The sequence below is a fragment of the Diachasmimorpha longicaudata genome, chromosome 8 (assembly GCF_034640455.1).
Source record: "Diachasmimorpha longicaudata isolate KC_UGA_2023 chromosome 8, iyDiaLong2, whole genome shotgun sequence".
NCBI lineage: Eukaryota > Metazoa > Arthropoda > Insecta > Hymenoptera > Braconidae > Diachasmimorpha > Diachasmimorpha longicaudata.
The window spans coordinates 6,122,230-6,142,798 of NC_087232.1; the positions used below are offsets into that span (position 1 = coordinate 6,122,230).

At 39.6% G+C, this 20,569-nt stretch overlaps 3 protein-coding genes across 7 annotated transcripts in view; 1 reads left to right on the top strand and 2 right to left on the bottom strand.

Moving 5' to 3' along the window:
* Positions 1–104: 104 nt before the first annotated feature.
* On the bottom strand, positions 105–5,753 carry LOC135164938 (proteoglycan 4-like). 4 transcript variants are annotated; one of them, XM_064125743.1, is made up of 4 exons: positions 5,503–5,752; positions 5,270–5,379; positions 2,520–5,161; positions 105–2,351 (listed from the first exon to the last, which is right to left on the bottom strand). In XM_064125743.1, the coding sequence occupies exons 2-4, from the start codon at positions 5,355–5,357 to the stop codon at positions 2,124–2,126; spliced, it is 2,958 nt and encodes a 985-aa protein (XP_063981813.1). In that variant the 5' UTR covers positions 5,358–5,379; positions 5,503–5,752; the 3' UTR covers positions 105–2,123. The 4 variants fall into 4 exon arrangements, with proteins under 4 accessions (XP_063981813.1, XP_063981814.1, XP_063981812.1 ...); XM_064125744.1 differs by having other exon boundaries at positions 5,442–5,752; XM_064125742.1 differs by having other exon boundaries at positions 2,520–5,379; positions 5,442–5,753.
* Positions 5,754–6,051: 298 nt separating this feature from the next.
* LOC135164939 (ribonucleoside-diphosphate reductase large subunit-like) lies at positions 6,052–10,088 on the top strand. The gene is made up of 3 exons (XM_064125745.1): positions 6,052–6,276; positions 6,669–6,757; positions 7,018–10,088. The coding sequence occupies exons 1-3, from the start codon at positions 6,231–6,233 to the stop codon at positions 9,370–9,372; spliced, it is 2,490 nt and encodes an 829-aa protein (XP_063981815.1). The 5' UTR covers positions 6,052–6,230; the 3' UTR covers positions 9,373–10,088.
* An 876-nt stretch (positions 10,089–10,964) lies between these two features.
* The window catches only part of LOC135164942 (uncharacterized), a 96,260-nt gene continuing 86,655 nt past the window's right edge, over positions 10,965–20,569 (bottom strand). For both annotated transcript variants that reach the window (XM_064125747.1, XM_064125748.1), the window contains 4 exons: positions 17,839–17,989; positions 16,673–16,947; positions 15,952–16,397; positions 10,965–15,760 (listed from right to left, as the gene is read on the bottom strand). In XM_064125747.1, the coding sequence (XP_063981817.1) occupies positions 15,460–15,760; positions 15,952–16,397; positions 16,673–16,947; positions 17,839–17,989 (1,173 nt within the window). In that variant the 3' untranslated portion in view covers positions 10,965–15,459. The remainder of the gene's footprint in view (positions 15,761–15,951; positions 16,398–16,672; positions 16,948–17,838; positions 17,990–20,569) is intronic.

Below are 20,569 nucleotides of genomic sequence, written 5' to 3' on the forward strand. Positions count from 1 at the left end.
GAAAACTATTGAATTGTGAGGATTAGGAGAGGATTTAGAGAGAGAGACGTTGCGATGGATTTTTTCTTAGAACTAATTTTTTTCGAAAAAGCTTTTACAAAATTTATTTATAGGACTGGAATCCATAATGGGGGTTATTTACACTGCAATTATGCCACATTTTCCCCTTTTATATACATTTTGATTAGTTTTATACATAATTTTGATAAAATAAGAATTGCCAACAGTGAGCCAACGGTTGGCCAGCATTGGTTGAGTGTCGGCCCACTGTTGGTGATGCTTCCCCTCGTATCAGGAGATCATAAACCCCCTTTTCCCGTGATTATCGAACGTTATTTTTCAACACAATGTGTGAAAAGAGTTTTGCACATGCGTGGCGTGGGTAAAATACCACTTTACGCCCAGTGCGTCGAAAAATTACCATCTGCATTTCGTTAAAAGTGAATATTTTTCCATCCAATTTCTTACAAATCATTCGTTCGCCTTTCGATTCAATATAAAAAAAACTTGATAAAGTCGAGCCTGCGTCGAACCGCAGTGACTCGACAATAATCGAGAACAATGAAATGATAACGGGTACAACTGGTTTCAAATTTCCAGTGCGCAGTTTCCCGCGAATCGGGTAAAAAGGAAAGAATGAAAAAATACGAATTCAAGCGATAGTTACAAAATCGTACACTGAACAGCTGAGTGAATTCACTCGTTATATTCAACTCGAATTATGAGTCAACCCTTTTAGAGAAAGATAGTAAGTTATAACACGCACGTGCGACACGGCTGACCACACACGACTCGAGACAAAGGGGAAAAAATCTATATACAATCCGGTTCTATTTTATTGAAATCCATTGTGACGACTATTATTTATTCTTTTCACGGATTAACGACATGAAACTATATTACCGCATTCTCAGTTGGGTCATGTCGGTATTTCCTTTTGGGGATTCTCTATCAGTTCTTGAAGGGTATTTTACTTCCGAATGGAAAGCATTGCAATCGTCTAATCCCGATTGAAAAGACGAATCTTATTTTGCTTGGAAGTGATGGAGAATTGGGGTAATTTTTTTAGTTGAAAAAAGATATAGGTGGGTAAAAACAATTTTTAAAAATCGAAATTTTGGGAGATGGTAGGTAGGAGTTGACGTTAACTCTGGATCCAGATTCAGCTCAATCGCTCAAACGGTTTTCGAGAAATCGCTATTTGTTTATAAACGCTTTTCGCGAAACATCTCCTAAACTAAGGAAGGTATGGTGACTATTGTTGTCTTCAGAGGATCAAACGCATCATGGGGCACAGGAAAAGCCTCCCAGCTTTTAAAAGTGAAATAAAAAAAATCTTGTTCCTCATGTGTGATTTTTTTCATGACATACCGTATTTATTCACGATTTGTAAAAATTGCTGAGTATTTTTATCTCCATTGTATGTTAAATACAAGACCACAACAATGGACCTCGTACCACAAACCGATGAACATTTCGAAATGAATCACGAATTCAAAATGCGTCTTCTCGATGGACTATTGAATGTTGCATTAATTTTTCCAGCGGATACGACGCCTTATCAGTGGAGAAAGCAAAATAAAATTAAATATGACTAACATGTCAAGATAAACTCAGTTTTTATGACTCGCGATGTCAGAAGTGGTGATTTTTCTTTGTCGAAAGTGCTCATTTTTGCAATTGTCGAGTGATGAAAAAGTAGTGGATTTTTTCTTTCTCTTCCTATTTATCGAAACAAAACCGTAACAATATCCTTTTTTTATATATATTTCATCATATTTATACAAAATAACTGCACCGAAGCCACACACAAGAGAATAATACAAGAATAATAATATAATCTAATAGAAGAATTCAAGTTCTCATAAATCTAAGAAATGTCAATATTGCCAAAAAAAAAAATGTTTTAGGTCATACAAAACTCTTTTTACCCCAGTCCAAATCTTCGTTTGTTCCCCATAACATAAAGCTTACAGTACGTCGGTGTTTTAACTACTGATATGTACACGTGAAGTGGCGAATGTCCACAACAGCCTGGAAGTGGTTCCGTCGTATCGATAAAAGAGATTCTGACCTTTGAAATACGAAATAATTTATAGTACTGAGAATAAAAACTTTTTTGCTCATTCCACGAGAAGATCAAAGTGCTCAATTTCATCGAACGTTTGATTGACACTTTTTGCCCATTCGTCAAGTTGCTTCCGTTGTTCTTTTTCAGCTTTTGTTTTACGTTTTTTTATTTTACGTTTTGGAAGAATTTCGTCCTCATCCTCAGAATGAACATCATCAGTTTCGTCGGAGGTGTTGTGGTGAATATCTCTTTTTCGTTTAGTGTAGGAATATCTCGGAGGCTAAAATAATTAAAAATGTAATGAAAAAAAATAATATGAGGCTTCAATTAAAATTTTAATTTAGCTCTTAAATGTCTTAATAGCTAGGGAACTCAAGGAGAAATTCTAGAATTTTTTTAAGCATCTGATTTTCTAAAACATTAAATGTTAATTCAAAAAATGATTTACCTGTTTGAAGTGTACGGGTTCAGGATCAACGAATAGAGGTACTTCTAGAGGACTGGCATTCCTCTCGTCAGCGTCGAAGGTATCCAAGAATTGTCCTGCCTCCACCACGTCCTGTTTCGTGGCTTCGTGACTCTTAATGCTAGCAGCACTCCTTGTATCCTCATCCTCACTAACATCTCCACTGCTCACATCAGCCTTTCCCTTCTCCTCTTTCTTTTCCTTACTAACATCATCAACAATGGCCTTCTGCACTGGCCTAGTAGGCAATCTCATAGGCCTCTTCTCCAGGATTTTCTTCTGAACATTCTCCACATCGATCTTCCTCCGAACCTGTTCCTTGGCTTTATCCTTCTGAATCTTCTCATCAAAATTAACATTTTTCTGGATCTCCTCAGCACCATCAGTCCCTGAAGAAGTCCTCGAGGACTCATTCTGTCCTGCGTGGCTGTCTTCCTCGAATCCAAACGCATTCCCAATGCTGAAATGCTGCTCAGAAGCCTTGATACTCTTCCCAGGAACGATGCCATCCCCATCATCAAAGATTCCATGAGCAGTATTGATGCCGGTGCTCGAGGGCATCTCAGGAATTCCCAGGAAGTTATGGAGATTCGACTGCCTCAAAATCCTCTCGTCTCTCTGGATCTCCTGCTCCTTTAGCCCCCCAGGAGGTCCTTCGGTCCTCTTGTCCTTCTCCAAAGGTCTCGAAGAACTCCCCAAGGGTGCCCTCACCCTCTTGCTGGGGCTCTTCCTTGGGCTCATCTGATTTTCCTTATCTTGCACAGAACTTCCATCGGACATCCTGGGGCTGGCACTTCCAGGACTCGAAATATTCCCCAAAACAGTTCCGAATTTTCTAGGTGACTTTTTCGGGCTCTCAACAACCGATGAATCATTCTCCTCTACAATTCTGTTGATTTTCCCCAATGATCTTTTGTGTTCAGTCATCAAGGAATTGATACCGTGAGGTGTGAGGACTTTTTTTCCTTGAGGTGTGCTCTGAAAAACATTCTTCACTCTCGAGAATGTACTCAAGGAAATGGGCCTCCAAGGACTACTCGAATCAAAATTAGTATCGACTTTTTCACTAGTTTGTTTAACAATTGGAGAGAATGATCGTCTGATCAACGAGTGATTCAGCATTGTTTTAAACTGAGTGCAAGGACGATTGGTGAAGGCACTGGTTGGACCCATGGAATCCGAGGGTGGATGAAGTGGAGTTGAAGACAGGGTGATTCTTCTCTCTCCCTCGAGCTTTTCGTTGGAGATCATCTTGGGTTTTATAGAGTGGATGACTGGAGTTTGTGGAGTAGAAGTGGGAATTTTTGAGAGTCCAGGGGTAGATACTGGAGCATCTGGAGGGACGTGAACGTCTGCTGAAACCTCGAAGTGGTCGGCAAATGGCGAATTTCCTTGAGAAGATAGTGAGGAGGGAGATGGTGGGGCATCTTCGGGGATTTGATTATGATCAGTAGTATTCTGATGATCACTGGATGGTTTGGATGTTTCCTTCAGGACTTCACCAGCCTCCACAGCCTCTTCAATATCATCTTTAGCTGCAGGAATTTTTCCAGTCGTCTTTTTGGAGTTGTCACCAGATTCACCCGCAACAATTTGTTTACCTGAATGTTGAACGCCTGAATTTTTATCAACTTCTTTAGTTGCCTTCCTGGGCCTCTTGGCGGGTTCCTTCCGTACAGTCCTTTTCTTCCTCTTCTTCTGGAGACGTTCATTGGAGTCATTGGCATCGAAACTAAATTCATAGACTTTCTCCTTGTCCTTCGGTTTCTCCACGGTATTTAAGGTTTTGTAGACTGGCGTCTTTGGATGATCATCACCTCCAGGAGTTGGTTTTTTACTCTCGATGACTGTCTCCTCATTATAATCCTTGCCTGTTCGCCTCGGTCGCAACGTCTTTTTCATTTTTGCAAAAGATTCAGATAAAGTGAGCTGACGAACCGGTAAAGGAGATGTCTTCTTGCGTAACGGCCTTGTGGGCCTCAGGAGGCCTTGTCTGAGCCCTCGTTTCATGGGGGAGACTTTGGAATGGGATCCGATATTTCTTTTATGCTTGAAAAACTTTTTTTCTGATTTCTGGGGTGATTTAATACTTGATTTCGTTAGACGTTTTGATTTCCTCTCGATTTTTCCTGACTTCTGGGGAGACTTAGTACTTGATTTCGTCAGACGTTTTGACTTCCTCTCGATTTTCTCTGGTTCTGAAAGCTTGGATGGGGATTTTGGTGCAGCACTGGTCTTCAATTTCGTCTTGGGAAGGTCTCCAGAATCTACTGGACCTTTTGATCGAGTTCTTAAAGGTAATTTTGTGGTCCTGGGGGATTCTCGTCTATTTAACGGTTTGATACTCTTGGGAGGATCCTTGGACACGGTTCGTCGTATTGTTGTGGGGATCTTCGATTTTTCATTATCGGGCTCTTTCTCAGTCACTTGGACCCCAAGATTTTTACTCGATCTCGAAGGCACTGGGGGGATATGTTTTTTTACTCCTGGTGATGGCTTTGCTGATTTCTTCACAATTGTCTTCTTGCTGCTCTGGGCATCTGGTGTTGATGTTGACTTTGTCCTTGTCCCTCTTGTATTTTTTCTCGTTTCAGGTTTATCGCCAACCCTCTTATTGCCGATACCTTTTTTTGAAATAATAGTTTTTGATGACTCGACCGTTATATTCGTTCTGTCCCGCAAAACTGGTGATCGTAATTCCAATAGCACGTCTTTGTTGATTTTTTGATTACCTTTTCGTGATTTTGATGAAGGATTTTCAGCCTCCGGGGGTGGCTCCGCGATTCTGTATCGTGAACGAAGTCTCGTTGAACGAGACATCGTGATGGACTATTTATTTAGTCTGAAAAATCGTTAATTAATTGTTATTGAGTGATGAGAATTGAACGCGACAGGTAACATAACCTTCGTTTCTGTTTGGAGATTCACCAGTCGTCAATCTGTTGAGAATGTGGGAAGAACTCACCAGCTTGATTCTCAGGAGGTGCTTCAGCAACTTCAGAGACAGTCGATTATCGATTTAGGGGAACTTCTTCTCAGATAATTATTCACTACTAACTGATTTGTGCAATTTGGGGGAGAAATAACTTTATTTACTATCAAACCCCGCGCAAAACAGCGTCAAACGACATAAGGAAACATCACGACGCAGTATTGTGAGGGAGGGCTGGATCGTGTGAACCAATAGGAGGCGTAGAAATGGCTGCCATTTTGACGAGTTATGGAGGCAAACGAACAAGTCCATTCCCGTTGTAATTCGTATGTCGATAGCCCACAAAATGATTGTTTTTCGCAAAATAAACTGACTCCGTCGTTTGTACTAAATTTGTACCCGTTTGCAATCACCTTAAAAGGTTTTGTTAGTTCCTCATTTATTTTTAAATGAATAATTAAAAATCTAACATTGGTAGTGACCTCTGTATCAAATAAAAAAGTTCAATTTTTTTTCCGGCCATCATGGGAAAAATTCAAATGATAATTATCAATTATCCACGGAGCTACAAACAAAATCAATATATGTACAATGATGTACTAACGAGGTACAATCAGGAACATTAATTAGTTGTTCCATCTGCACCCTTTCGCTGGCTAAACACATTGGTGTAACAGATAGTGCGATTTGAAAAACATTCCGCTCCTTTCGGCAGAATAAGAATTGTTATCGAACCAATCCAGTAAAAAATTATTTTCAAAATGGGAGGGAAAGGTCCTGTCGGCAAAATGTTCGTGATTAAACGTGGTAAGTAATCAACAATGGCACGGATGCTCTGAATAATGGAAACAAATAAATCAACCCCCTGACGTTGAATCGACCTTATTTCCATTCTCAATATCTCGAGATCGAACGATACAATTTCAACGCATTAGGTTCCTGTTGAGGAGCAAAACAATATCTGTCGAATGAAAAAAAAATCCTGAATTCCTCTCAGCCGATCTAAAATAATCAGAAAATGAGCATACACTCCATTGTCCTTCCCCAAGTCCTAACCTACTAGTCTAACCGTCGCTCCAACATAATCTACGAATGAGGATATCCTGTCAGTCCCCCCAAAATGGTCTCCAATGACAATTCAATAATAGTAGACGCAGTAAATAGTCCAAGACAATGGAAAACAAACTGAATAATTTCAGATGGACATAAAGAGGAGGTCCACTACGACAAAATCACTTCGAGGATCCAAAAATTATGTTACAACCTGGACATGGACTTTGTGGACCCTGTGAGCATCCACCACACCTTAAGAAGTATCAGAAGGCCTACGTTTTTGTAAATTTCCAAACAAATTACCTGCCAGTTGTCAATATTTTTTGAACCCCAAAAGCATTCATCATCGTCTTTGCCTTGACGTCCAAAAATGTTGACAGCATTTCCTAGCGAATTTGTTCGCAAATTTTCAATACCATTGGCAATCTGTTATCCTTCAAAGACCATTTCCAAATTTTTCCACTCCTGAGATATGAAAAAAAAATTAATTTACAGCCTGCAATAACACTGAGAGTAGTCAGTGGTCTCTACTCTGGTGTAACAACAGTGGAGCTGGATAATTTAGCAGCAGAGACGGCAGCCACGATGACAACAATTCATCCAGACTACGCAGTGCTGGCAGCACGAATAGCAGTGGCAAATCTCCACAAAGAGACAAAGAAGAATTTCAGCGAGGTCATGAACGACCTTCACAACACCATTGATCCCATAACAAAGAAGCACACTCCAATAATTAGCAAGCATCACAATGATATCATCCAGAAGCATTCACAGAAGCTGGACTCGGCTATAATTTACAATCGAGATTTCAGCTACAACTACTTTGGCTTCAAAACCCTGGAGAGGAGTTATCTGCTGAAAATCAATGGGAAAGTCGTTGAGAGGCCTGCGCATATGCTAATGAGAGTGGCTGTTGGAATACACGAGGAGGACATAGACAGAGTCATCGAGACGTACAATTATCTATCAGAGAGATACTTCACTCATGCATCACCAACATTGTTCTCAGCATGCACCTGTAGACAGCAGATGTCCAGCTGTTTTCTCCTGACCATGACTGAGGACAGTATCGAGGGCATCTACGACACCCTCAAGAGGTGTGCACTCATCAGCAAGTCAGGAGGTGGTGTAGGAGTCAATATTCACTGTATCAGGGCTAAGGGGACAAGAATAGCTGGTACTAATGGCGTATCCAATGGGATTGTTCCTTTGCTGCGTGTCTACAATAATACAGCACGTTATGTTGAACAGGGTGGGAACAAACGTCCCGGAGCGTTTGCAGTTTATCTGGAGCCCTGGCATGCCGACATTTTTGATTTTCTAGACCTAAAGAAAAATACAGGAAAAGAGGAATACCGAGCGCGTGAGCTCTTCTACGCTCTGTGGATACCCGATCTATTCATGGAGCGTGTCCTGGCAGACGGTACCTGGAGTCTGATGTGCCCTCACGAGGCTCCAGGGCTTTCTGACCATTGGGGTGAGGAATTTGCAAAGCTGTACACAAAATACGAGGAGGAGGCACGTTACAAGCGTCAAGTGCCAGCTCGTGAGCTGTGGACAGCAATTCTAATGTCCCAGGTTGAGACTGGAACCCCCTATATGCTGTACAAGGACTCCTGTAATCGAAAGTCCAACCAGAAAAACCTTGGAACAATAAAATGCAGCAATCTGTGCACGGAGATAGTTGAGTACTCGAGCCCCGACGAGGTAGCTGTCTGCAATTTGGCATCAATAGCAGTCAACATGTTTGTGGATCCAGTTAAGAAGACATATGACTTTGATAAGCTCAAGACAGTCGTCAAAATTGTCACCAGAAATCTCGACAGAGTCATCGACGTCAATGATTATCCACTCGAGGTGACCAGGGTCTCCAACATCAGACACCGTCCCATGGGAATTGGTGTTCAAGGTCTAGCAGATGCATTTCTACTGATGCGTTATCCATTCGATAGTGAGGGGGCCCAAAAGCTCAACATTCAGATCTTCGAGACCCTGTACTACGGTGCCCTGGAGGCCTCCTGTGAATTAGCCCAGGAGAAGGGCACTTACGAGACGTACAAAGGCTCACCAGTCAGCCAGGGCATCCTCCAGTATGACATGTGGGGTGTCACACCGACAAATCTCTGGGACTGGGCCAAACTCAAGGAGAAAATATCTCAACACGGAGTAAGGAACTCTCTGTTACTGGCACCAATGCCAACAGCATCGACAGCCCAGATTTTGGGTAACAACGAGGCCATTGAGCCCTACACAAGCAACATCTACTCCAGGCGCGTGCTGTCTGGTGAATTTCAGATTGTCAATCCCCATCTGCTGAAGGACCTGACGGAACGCGATCTCTGGGATGATCATATGAAGAATCTGATAATAGCGCACAATGGATCAATCCAGGATATCGAGGAGATACCAGAAGAACTCAAGACACTATACAGAACAGTCTGGGAGATCCCCCAGAGGATGATCCTCAAAATGGCTGCTGATAGGGGAGCTTTTATCGATCAGTCACAATCACTCAATGTTCACATGGCCAATCCAACCACCGAGAGACTCACCTCCATGCACTTCTACGGGTGGAAAGCCGGATTGAAGACTGGGATGTACTACCTCAGGACCAAACCCGCCACCAATGCCATTCAGTTCACCGTCGACAAGACGAGGCTGAGGGCAAACAAACCGGCCAATGTGGGGAAGGAGTCAATGGATGAGTCTCTCAACAAGTCACTCAATGCCTCCATTAATGCTTCTCTTCATAAGTCTTTCAATCCCTCCATCAATTCATCGCTTGAGGAAGATGTTGCTCTCGTCTGCTCAAGGGAGAATGGCGATGACTGCATGGCTTGCAGTGGATGAATACTCATTATTTTTCTATAGTTACAGAATTGTTACAGTATTTTTCAGAAATCCCCGTTAAGATATACTTTAAAATATTTTTTTACACCTTGGAGTTGGCTGTGATTTTTTTGTACCACGCAGTTGAACTTGCATTATTATATAGAGTTTAATAAAAGTTTGGATTTCATAACAACATTATAATTATTTAAACATCAGCAGTAACGTTAATTTATTAATAGTAGTCATACAGATGCACCAGGTAATTATGAAAACGGATTCGAAGTCGTATGGAAATTATTACAGTTTTTAAATTTATGTTTCTGTTAGAAGGAGAGAAAACTACAGATTTTTTTATCAGAATTATTTTTTATGTTTTTTTTTTCTGAACATGACGTGGAAACAGAGATATCACACTCTGATTCACCCGTGAAAAATTGAGGAGGCCACGCACGGACTTGATTTAATCGTAGTTCCACACGGGAAACAAAGTGTTCTCTCAATTTGCAATTCTACTGGTAAATTATCATTTTTTTTCTCTAACGCACGATTTAATACTCAATCGAGGTACCCTTTCCACCTGCACGACCACCCAACGAGCGATAAAATTGCGTGTTTCCGGTGCGGAGAGGAGTATTTCTGCAGCGTATCGGTGAAGAGAACATATGTCAAGAAAATCCGTTCATATTAATTAGGAAATTTCTGGAAAATATCTGGGATTAAGAAGAAAAATAATAGCAAAATAATTAGCATAATTTATGTGGATGAATTTCGATACAAATATTGCAAGAGTAAAATTGTATAGGAAGATGGAATTTTACAGATTTTTTGCATAAAATAGTTTGTACGGATTTTGTTTATTTTTTTTTTTGCAACTATCAATTAGGATGATGAATTATTAATGTTTATGTCTGGAGTAATATCAAGTGCTTCATGATAATTGAATGGTCAATGAATAAAAATAAGGTGAAGTTATCCACTTATCTGCTCGCTCCATCTCTATGAAGCACCTGTTTCGAGTCACTAATTCCAAAACATGTGTTTTCACTCATTGATAGGATAATTCCGGGATGGGGGACCACACGTAATTAACGTGCTAATGACTCAGGGGCATCGTATTATGTTCCTTTACGCGTTGAACAAGTCAGTTTATCAACGATATGAAGGGGGTTCAGTTAGACAAGGTGGGTGCGGATGCCAAGTGTTGGGTGTCGCATTAGTGATAGCACTTAATTCCGAAGTGTGCATTTGTCGGTGGTAATTAGTCTCAGGAGCCTCACGAGAGGGTTCGTAACCGCAAATATTTGTAATACCTTGAGTGGAAATTTTTTTCAAGGGTACATTGCTTGAAATAATTCGGAGCATCTCCCTTTCCATTGGGCCCTTAAACTGATTTTATGCTTCACCCACACGTAAAAACACTTGACCCACACCTCGAAACACTCTCAAAGGTCGTTGGGCCCTCAATGAAAAATATTATCCTTTGAAGGAGAGTACCCTTGAGCATGCGATAAGTTTTAAGAACCATTTGACCCTTAAGTGTGGAGTTGAGGATTAAAAGGTTCCCTCGACTTTACCCAAAGAGAAAGAAAGTAGGGTAAACCAATCATTCCTTTTTTACTATTTTCATATTTATTCGTTCATCAATTATTCTTAATGCTCCCACACCCGGCACTTTAAACTACTCAGTTCTGTTCCAGTTTGTGAAAGTTCGGAACCTGCCGCTATTTGTTGTCACTCATCATTGGCACAAACATCCACTCGATTTAATGTTCGTTTTTCTCTAATTGCTCATCACACATACTTTATTACGAAATTCGAAATTACTTAGTAACTTCGAAGTCTCGGATTATTATGAAACAAAGAAATAAACAATTTTTTTTAACAAAAATGAATTTTATAATTAACTTTTATGGAACCTTTTACATAAGAAATGTTTGGATTTGTTGTTTTATTATTACGCGCATCTTCTCATTCTTCTCATTTATTTATTTTTATAATGTTTGTTTATGTTTGTTGAAAAATGTTGAATAGGAAAATTGATATAATGGGGTGGCTTATCATCTTTCAGGTGTCGTTCACTAAGAATTCATGGACCTTTATCGTTTTTCGTATTTTTTTAAATCAAAATTTCAGGTGAAAAAGTAAATTATTTCTCATTTATTCCAATAAATAATCAAATCCTCAGTTCAATCATGAAGTTTTTCTTTGTATTTAGAAGATAATGGATGATTTTTCAGTGAAAAATTGATTTAAAAAATCGAAATATGCAAATGTAAAAAAACAATTATGAAATAATGATATTATATTTAATCTATTTCAAGTCCACAGCTCTTACATTTACGTATAAGCTCTCAGTGACGATTTAACCCCCATAAATATCGAGATATCCCTCGATGTAATCAACGGAAAATATTGATTCTTTTAAACTCTAGGGATTATCCCAGTATAAAAATGATGAAACGTAATTGCACGTGTGATTATTTCGCTAATGAGTGGATCGATCGATAAATATGACAAGAGTTTTTTTTTCTTGAAATTTGATTCTCCACAAAAATGTCTCATAAAGCTTTTCGATGTATCCTTCAGTATTGGAGATACGCCCAAATCAATCACAGAAAAAATGTCATACAACATTCTTTGCTGAGAATTAAATTTTCAACAGAAAATATTTTTTAACATTTACCTATCGATCCATTTGGTAACAAAATAAGCACAAGTTTATCTGACGTTTAACCACTCGATCATTGATTTATTTTCATCGTTCTAATACTCAAAAATTTTGCAACATTAAAAGTTGCGAATCTTCTATTCCTTCTCGACCCATTAACCCTCAAATATCCTGGATCATTAATTTCTTCTATTTTTTACGATAAAAAATTTCAAGTTCTGAAACAAAATCGACTGGTTCTTTCCTCTTTGTCCGAATGCCTCCACTTCTCATCCTCAAGAAAAGCTATTCATTGATTCCTCTTTCCTCCTAATTATCTTCTAAAACAATCCTAATTGATAAATAAACTTAATACAAAAAATTTTGGTCATTAAATGCGAGAGGTGAGAGCATGGAGGGAGACAATGTTGGAAGGGCCAATCGAAATTTTTCCACTTTTATAATATTTTTTGCGCAGATAATTTTGTTTAACATTTTATTTCCTTACATATTCGTATACTGGTTACGGGCGAGATGACAGAAATTCCCCAAAAGTGTCTGGAAAAACTCTTGAATCGTTTCTGAATAATTTTCATGAACAATGACATTGAATGGATACATTTCAAAATTTATCGCAATCGTTTCGTTAATAAGAAAGGTAGAAAGGCTTTTAAAAATTCTATTTTGATGTCCGAATTTGAATGCCATTATTCATTAAAATAATTCATCAATTAGGCCCTCATTGCTTTACTCCATTTTCGCAAAAAGTCACTGACATTTTGAGGTCTATTCTTCATGTCAATTTGTGTCAAATCGCTTTAAACCTCAGTCAATGTTTCAATGTTCATTCCTTCAGCTTGCATTCTAGACGCTTTCACCTCGTCATTGTTTGTTGATTTCAGTAGAAACGGGTGTTCAGGATGCTTTTTTTATTTCCGGTGGAGGGTTAAAGATATTTTTAGAGTCAAATGACCCTCGTGATTGTTTCCAGGATTCTGAAGGTCAGGGTAGAAGGAAATGATCTTGAAGGTCAAACAACCCTTGATGAGCTTTAGGGTTAAGAGTGAGAAAGGGTTTTTTGAACCTAAGTTTTCAGGCTCAAATGATACTTCAAGAAAACGCTTTTTCTACGAATTGAAAGGTTGAAGGTTAAGTGGGAAGAAGGGCCATTTTAACTGTATTAGGTGGTTCAACTGCCGTCTAAATCCTTTATTTGGGGGACCTTTTTCACCAAAAACCTTTTTTACCCTTAGAACTTCAACCTTTTGACCTTTCAGGCTTTGAAGATTATTTCAAAAGCGAAAATGGCTGTTTAAAAAAAATGATCAAATGGATTCTTCCTCTCTATTTCATTCATCAAATGTTCTTTCAAAATTTTCATTCATGTTATTTATCAGTCCCTTCGTATCACGAACTAATTAATCATAAGACCAAGGCGAATAAATGAGTAATGATCGAAATAATACCCGACAAAATGTACTCCTTAATGATTCATTTAGCCTAGATCAGTCTCTCAATCCTCGTGATACGAAACAACTTCTCACAACATCATATTTTTCTTCCACTCATTCTGGTGAACAAATCAGAGGTGATAACGTCACTACACATTACTAATTTTACTTACGGGTATATACATACATTACAGTTATAAATTCATCACACGCATTACAAATTCCGCTCACAATTTCTTACGAAATCTAAACTTAGGTGCGATTTGTTCTGTTCTATTCTGTTCTCTTCACTTCCTCCTGTTTCATTTCTTCGGATTTTGTAGGTTTCATTCATCATTAATCAGTTATTTTCAAGGTCTAATATCTCGTGACTAATCTGTCTGCATAATTTTTCCTTCAATCACTGTTGAATTTTTTTTTTAAATTGCGGTTTCAACCCCCACGTGCAGACGATTTTTTTCGCTGAAAGCAGAGGTTGTTTAGTCAAGAGTTATCGCACATATATTCCATCATCATTCAGGGGGTCTCTCCATGGGTGTCCAAGGATTATTTAATGTTTTTTCCTTTCACTGAATCAGGGCGAAAAGAATTGAGAGTTGAACAATACATAATTAGTTGAGAATCGATAGACTTGGGGCTTCATTTCGTGAATATCCTGGGAGAGAGTCGCTGTAAGAGACAATGTCACTAGACTTTTGGCTCTGGGGATATTTACGATATAAAGAAATGACCGTCAAATATTAAAAAAAAAATTCAGGATCATGAAAAATAGTGGGATGTGATTTCTTGGGGATATTCAGTCAACAATTCCAGTGAATATCAGCAAGAAAATCAAATCTGTGACTTATACGAATGGTGGTTATCAATTTATCGATTAACCCATGGAGAGTTCTACGTCTACGAAGGAAAGTCTCAATACTCGATATTTGGCACAGATTAACCGAAGGTTAAAACAGATCTCCAATATGCACCGAGTAGAATAAAAAAGCAGTATTTAAAAAATGGAGCGCATTTCGGCGGTGAAATTGCAATTCTCTCTTCGTTATGACTTGATTATCTCGAGAGGTTCGATCGAGAAATGTATCTAGACATTTTTTGTAGGTTAAATTCTTCAGAAAAAATGTTCCATGACACTTCTGATAATTCCAGAGATAATCTTTTTTTCGTACCTTCGATTTTGCATTATTTCACCCCTTCACCACTGACTAAATCGCCTGAATCACTCAAAAATTTCGAAAAAAACTTCAATAATGTGTGTCAAATATGAAGCATGCCGGTAATCTCAATCAAAACCCTCCCTGTACGATATAACAATGACACAGGAGACATTGAGAAACATACAATATTCATTTTAAATCAATTAAACTCATCCAATGCATTTTTATTCATCATCTTTTAGTTTATGTTTTAACAATCGTAAAAAAAGAAAAAAAAAAAGAAAACGTAAATATATTATAATACAGCGTACGTACTTAAGCTAGGAATATTCATTGTGGGTTATTTACGCACTTGAGAGCCTCAATTTCTGTTTATTAATCTTAAAAAACATTTTTTTCCTCTTGTTTTCAACACAATTGAGTACAATTGTCTTGAAACTCTGCTTCATTATTCATAATTCATGAATAGGCTCGTTACATCGACGAATAATCTGTCATAAAAGTGCATGAGAACAAAAAAAAACATACGATATTTACATAAAAAAGTTGAAATATTGAATTTCATTTCGATTTTTCAGTTTTATCTTACATCACTCTCGTTTCTTTTCTACCCGCTGGCACCTCCAGGCACATTCAAATGTTCTCAATTCGCAATCAATCCATCATCTAATTATCCATTCGACTAATCAAGGAATTGATTACCGAAGACAATTTTTTTTCATCGAAGAAAAGTGAAAATTTCGTTTTTTTCTCGATTTTTTTTACTCGTTTAAGTTATATTTTTTGCTGTTGTTTCTTGCTTATCTGTTGGTGTTTATGGAGCTGTTGACGCGGGTTTTGATGTGGCTGATCACGAGTGCTTGACAACGATGACACCGGGTCGCTGCTGGTTGGGCTGATTGGTATGGAGGTGGGGGAAGTTGACGTCTGCATGGAGAAGTCGTTGTTTGGGGAAGTTGGCGGTGGCACCTGTTGGTTTGTTGGTGAGGGCCAACGGTGCGTCCTGGGCCGGCTCATCGCCAAAGAGATTATCACCTTCTAGGTGACGAATTGCCTCGACAATTGTCTCTAAATTCTGGCGCGAGGTGTTGGTGAGGTAGCCGCGCGCTTGGGGCGTACCGTCCTCGAGGGAACTTGAGGGCGATGGCAATCTGTAAATCATTGAGACAACTATAAATGTTTAATTTCGTGTTGTTTATTTCGTGTAATCCAGTAGACCCTTTTGACAATCTCGTTTGACCCTTGCAATTGCCTTCCCGAGCCCTTTAATTCCTATGACAACCCCTGTAAATTCCTCTCCATCTCCAGGAACGAAATAGAAAAATAAGAAAAAAAATTTTACCTTTCAACCTCGACCTTAGGTTCAGCCTTCATTGCCGCTTCAAGAACACTAGGTAAAATGGGCTCAGCAGCGGGCGAGAAGGGTCTCATCGGGCTCGCTGCAATAAACTGAGCCCCCGTATTTTTGAATTCACCAGCATACGTCACTCTCGAAGGTGAAAATGCTTCTGTATTGCTCCCTTCCTCAATTGTCGCTGTGAATATCTGATTGTTGGCGGCGAATGTGACGATTTTTGGACTTCCCGGACGTACCTCCTCATCCTTACCCTCCTCATTTAATAATTCAACTGGCTGGGGTGACAAGGGTGGTGATGTTGGATCTTCGGTGGTTGTTTCAACGGTTTGCGTCGAACCCACCGCTGGTATTGACATCACTGAGACCACCTGGAGGGCGGTCACGGCCTCTTCCGTTTCTTGGGCAAGAACGTTGTCAGTGTGTTCAATGACCTGAACATAATCATGATTAATTTAGTTGATAATAGGTTTCGTGATTGTAATTAAGGCTCGTATGAAGTTTCAGGGCAGTAATTTTTTTCGGGATCAAAATCGTCCGATTTTTATGACCATACGTTTATCCACTAGAGAAATAGACGGATAAAACGGTTGCTTTTTTTTTAATGTTGAGAACAAGTCTAGACATTTTTTGGACAAAATTTAATTTTCAATAAAAAAATTGATGACATTTTGTGGGAGGATTGTGGGGTAGGAGAGAGATTAATTACCTCGTGCGGCTGATAAGTCATGACTTGATTGTCACGGAATCTGTCTGGATAAACTTGTGCCTGGATAGCCCGCATCTGCTTCTCCAGGTGTAGCCTTTGATGGCGCTCTCTCTCCAACTGTCGTCTCAACTCGACAAGCTCACTACTGTTGTTATTGTTAACTACTGAGTGATTATCGGATGATACTGTGATTACAGAGAGGGGCTCGGGTGACATACTACCTAGTCCTTCGTCTCCACTCTCGCTTACGTGGATTGGGAGACTTACAACGACTCCTGAAACCAAAATTTTAGTTATAATGACTGTTTAACACAATTAAGGGATTTTATAAAATTTAGGGCGAGGGTGAAAGGACTCTTAAGGACGTTGGGAGCCAAAGATAAAAGGATCAGGCAAATCTTCATTTTATTCTTAAACCGCAATACTTCACAGTTCGTTCGTTCTTTAAGATATGGTTTTGAGAGTCAAAAAAATCTTGAGAAGATTTGAAGTTGGGGATCGAGGGGTCACGCACGTCAGGAGAAAGTCATTTGACCCTTCGCCCTGATTTCCCCGTGACTGTTTGTCTTTCCCGACAATTGGACCTTCAATTTTACATGGTCTAACTATCATTTAAACCTCGCGACCCTTTGACACGTGACTAAACACAAATAAAAAGTATCATGAATTGTGGGACTGTTAAAAGATATCGAACACGATTGGCTTTAAGAGAAAAAGTGCTAAAACCTTTTTCATAGTCAATAAAATTTTCAACAAAAATGATTTTATCACTTTTCCCTATAAAACTACTCATGACGCAGGAAAAAAAATTCAATCATTTGAACGTATCAATTTTTTCTCTTCACAAAAAAAAAATTCATTCTGAATAATTTATTTTTGTCGTTGAACATCGCAAAATGTTTTCAAAGAATCTTTCCCCAGTAATTTACCGTAATTTCGAGTCACCCGAAAGAAACAAAACTCCTGTCTCGAAGGGTTAAAAAAAATCGCGTGCAAAATTCCCCCAAAGGTCTCGCCATTTCCTCAGTACTTACTTTTTTATTGCATTCGAAAAAAAGCCCCGTTGCGTGTGTATGACCATTGAAATAAACTTGGAACCGGTATTTTACTTTCAAATTATCAAAACATAATTTTTCCTCGTGAATGCTCGCTTTTTTTTCTCCTACCTTGACTCTCGGCTTTGCGTTTTTTAATCGGCACGTCCCCTCCCTCGTGCTGATTCACCAGTCTTTTAAGCTGACAGTTTTGGGAAAGGAGCTGAGTTTTTTCCTGCTCCAGTTGGTAGATGTATTCAGCTGTTTGCTGCAGAATTGCCGCCTGGAAAAAGAAAAAAAAAAGTCCAAAATTAATTTCTATGATTTTGAGTTTCCTCCAATTATCCTCTGGAGTCAATCTAGAAATGTCCAGGACAAATCAGACTAATTTTTCTTTTAATATGAATTTCCAAATTTGAAAAACCGTAATTTGCCCTTTTGATCTCCAGCCATCCCTTCCAGAATAAAAAAGATGGAAGTTGGGACTGAGAAGAGGGTAAACCGCACACTCTGCAGGTGTTTCTGAGGTAACCCAGGATGGGAGTAGGGGCGTAGGGAGAGGGGATCGGGGGTATTACGATACCTGCATGTCATGGCGTGCGTAGTACTACGTAGTAAACAAGAATGACCTCAAAGAAATAAGGCGTGAAACAAAAGGGCTAATTGATACCGGCTGGGTCTTGTGTAAAGAGGGATGCGAGGGGAATGTGATACGAAAGGGAAAGAAGGAGGAGTGGGAAGCCACGAAGTCCACCTGCCGTTAGCGGGGTACCTTTTCTGCGCTGGGCTTTTGGAGACAGGTGGCCACCGACCCTGCAGATGCTGCACGTGACGCTTTTCAAATTGGGGGTCAAAAGATATTTTTTGGTTCTAATGGGGAATGGGGCTTCGAGGTGTTTGGGAATTGTTTTGTTTGATCGAGGGGTTCCAGCCCTTTGTATGAAAGTTAATTAGTTATTGACGAGGTTCTATACATTATTTATTAATGAGATTACCTGACAATTATGAGAGGATGCGATTGAATTCTGGGGGGATTTTTTGTTTTTCCTGAAAGGAAAAATTATGAATGAAAAAAAAATTACATAAAATAAATCATCCCCCAAATGAACTCAGCATACGCTGGGGCGGGAGACCATCGATGCAGACCCTCACAACGTAAATCCCGGTTTCGTGTTTACCCACATGGACTGGTAACCAGTAAACACCCGCTGGTCGTGGAGAAGGGCAGGCAGATCGACGCCTCCGATCTCAGGGCGGACAAGCTCCTGATGTTCCAGCACAGGTGAACTCGCCCCTCCCGTATCATCACCCCCATCTCCCGAAAATTTAGTTAAATATTGTGACAAGGGTTGAGTAACTGCCCCTTTTATCCCTTGCCTTGTTCTTCGGGCACCCCATCCCCTTGGACTTAGGACTGGGCCTGGTGCTGTTGGTTTTATTGCCCTATTAGTTCTCGGGGGAGACATGTGGACGTCTTCTCTACATTCTGTACAACCGTTTTACCCCACTAGTGGTTGAGCAACGTCCAAAGAAGAGACTGACGGTGGACTTTGGTCTTCGGACGAGTCCTGCGTTGTACCCTAACGAACTGGAGGGTTTCAGGAGAATTAGGGGAGTCCAGTCGGACTTCGCGTGGATGGTATTCATGGAGAGCGGATGGTACAATTATCATCATTGCTTCCCCTGGGATTACAGGTCATCAGAATTCGGAAGTCAAGGTGGTTTACCCCCCAATGTCATCGATTTCTTCGCTCGGTTGGATACGGCGTATGATTTACGGACAGCACCGCCACAAATTATTCATGACCACGCTCAGCGACACGGGGATGGCACACATTTCAAGGTCGGAGGTGATACAGGGAATGTCTCGGGGATTGGGAAAGTGTGGATGGGTGGACTGGGAATCGTTGACGGCTTTGGAATTTTTCCGTAACAATTTCAGTAGAAATTTTAATTTCCACAAAATATTTTCTCATGTTTTTTCAGGAAAATATTTACCACGAGAGTCTCGTAATTGGCAAACACGTCGAACTCCTTGTTGACGTTTCATTTTCTCTTTTCGTTTTTGGAAAAAAAATTGAAAGTCCCCTGTACGCATACGCGCCGTCTCCCGAAGAAAGTGCGGGTATTAATCTCCTCACGCACGCATGTCACCAAGTTTTATTCGTCAAACTCCAGGGCCAGAGGAGTAAACAAAATGGAGGGGACCGAGAGAAACAATAATACGAGTAAATACCGAATCGCATGTTGGGTCTTTTTTTGCGGGTTAATTATTGCTCGGGAAGGAACAAAAGGACGAATCGACAAACAATCCACTTTAACCCCACTAGGAGATATTTGCGTTTTAGTCAGACCTAAAAAGAAAGGGAAAAAAAATATTTGCACTAAAAATACAATACAATTTCTAAAAAATTCGCATCGAGAGGATTTTTGCGAATATTTTCTTTCTGAAACTTTTTTCATCTTTTTGTAAATAAATAATGAGTTGGAATGCAACATTCCACTGATTTTAATTGACGTATCGTAAAAATAAATTCGTCAATTAAATTAGTTATTTCTCTATCAAATATTTTCTCTTTTGAGAGTTGTTTTTTTTTTATTTTTCCGCAGTTAAAAAATGTTGAAAATTTTTTATGTATTTTCATGCATTACTTTTTCATTTTTTACACGGCCTCATTTCACAAAACATCGAAAAATAGGGGGAGAGGGGGGGCGAAGTTCTCCGCGAATATAGTCGACTCGTCCCATGTTCCTACGCACGTGCCGAATTCTCGTTAATACCGTTTTGCCGGGTGCCTGGGCCAAGGTCGACCTCTTGTGCCTCATTTTTTTTTTTCGTCTCTATCCTCGTCTTTCATGGGGC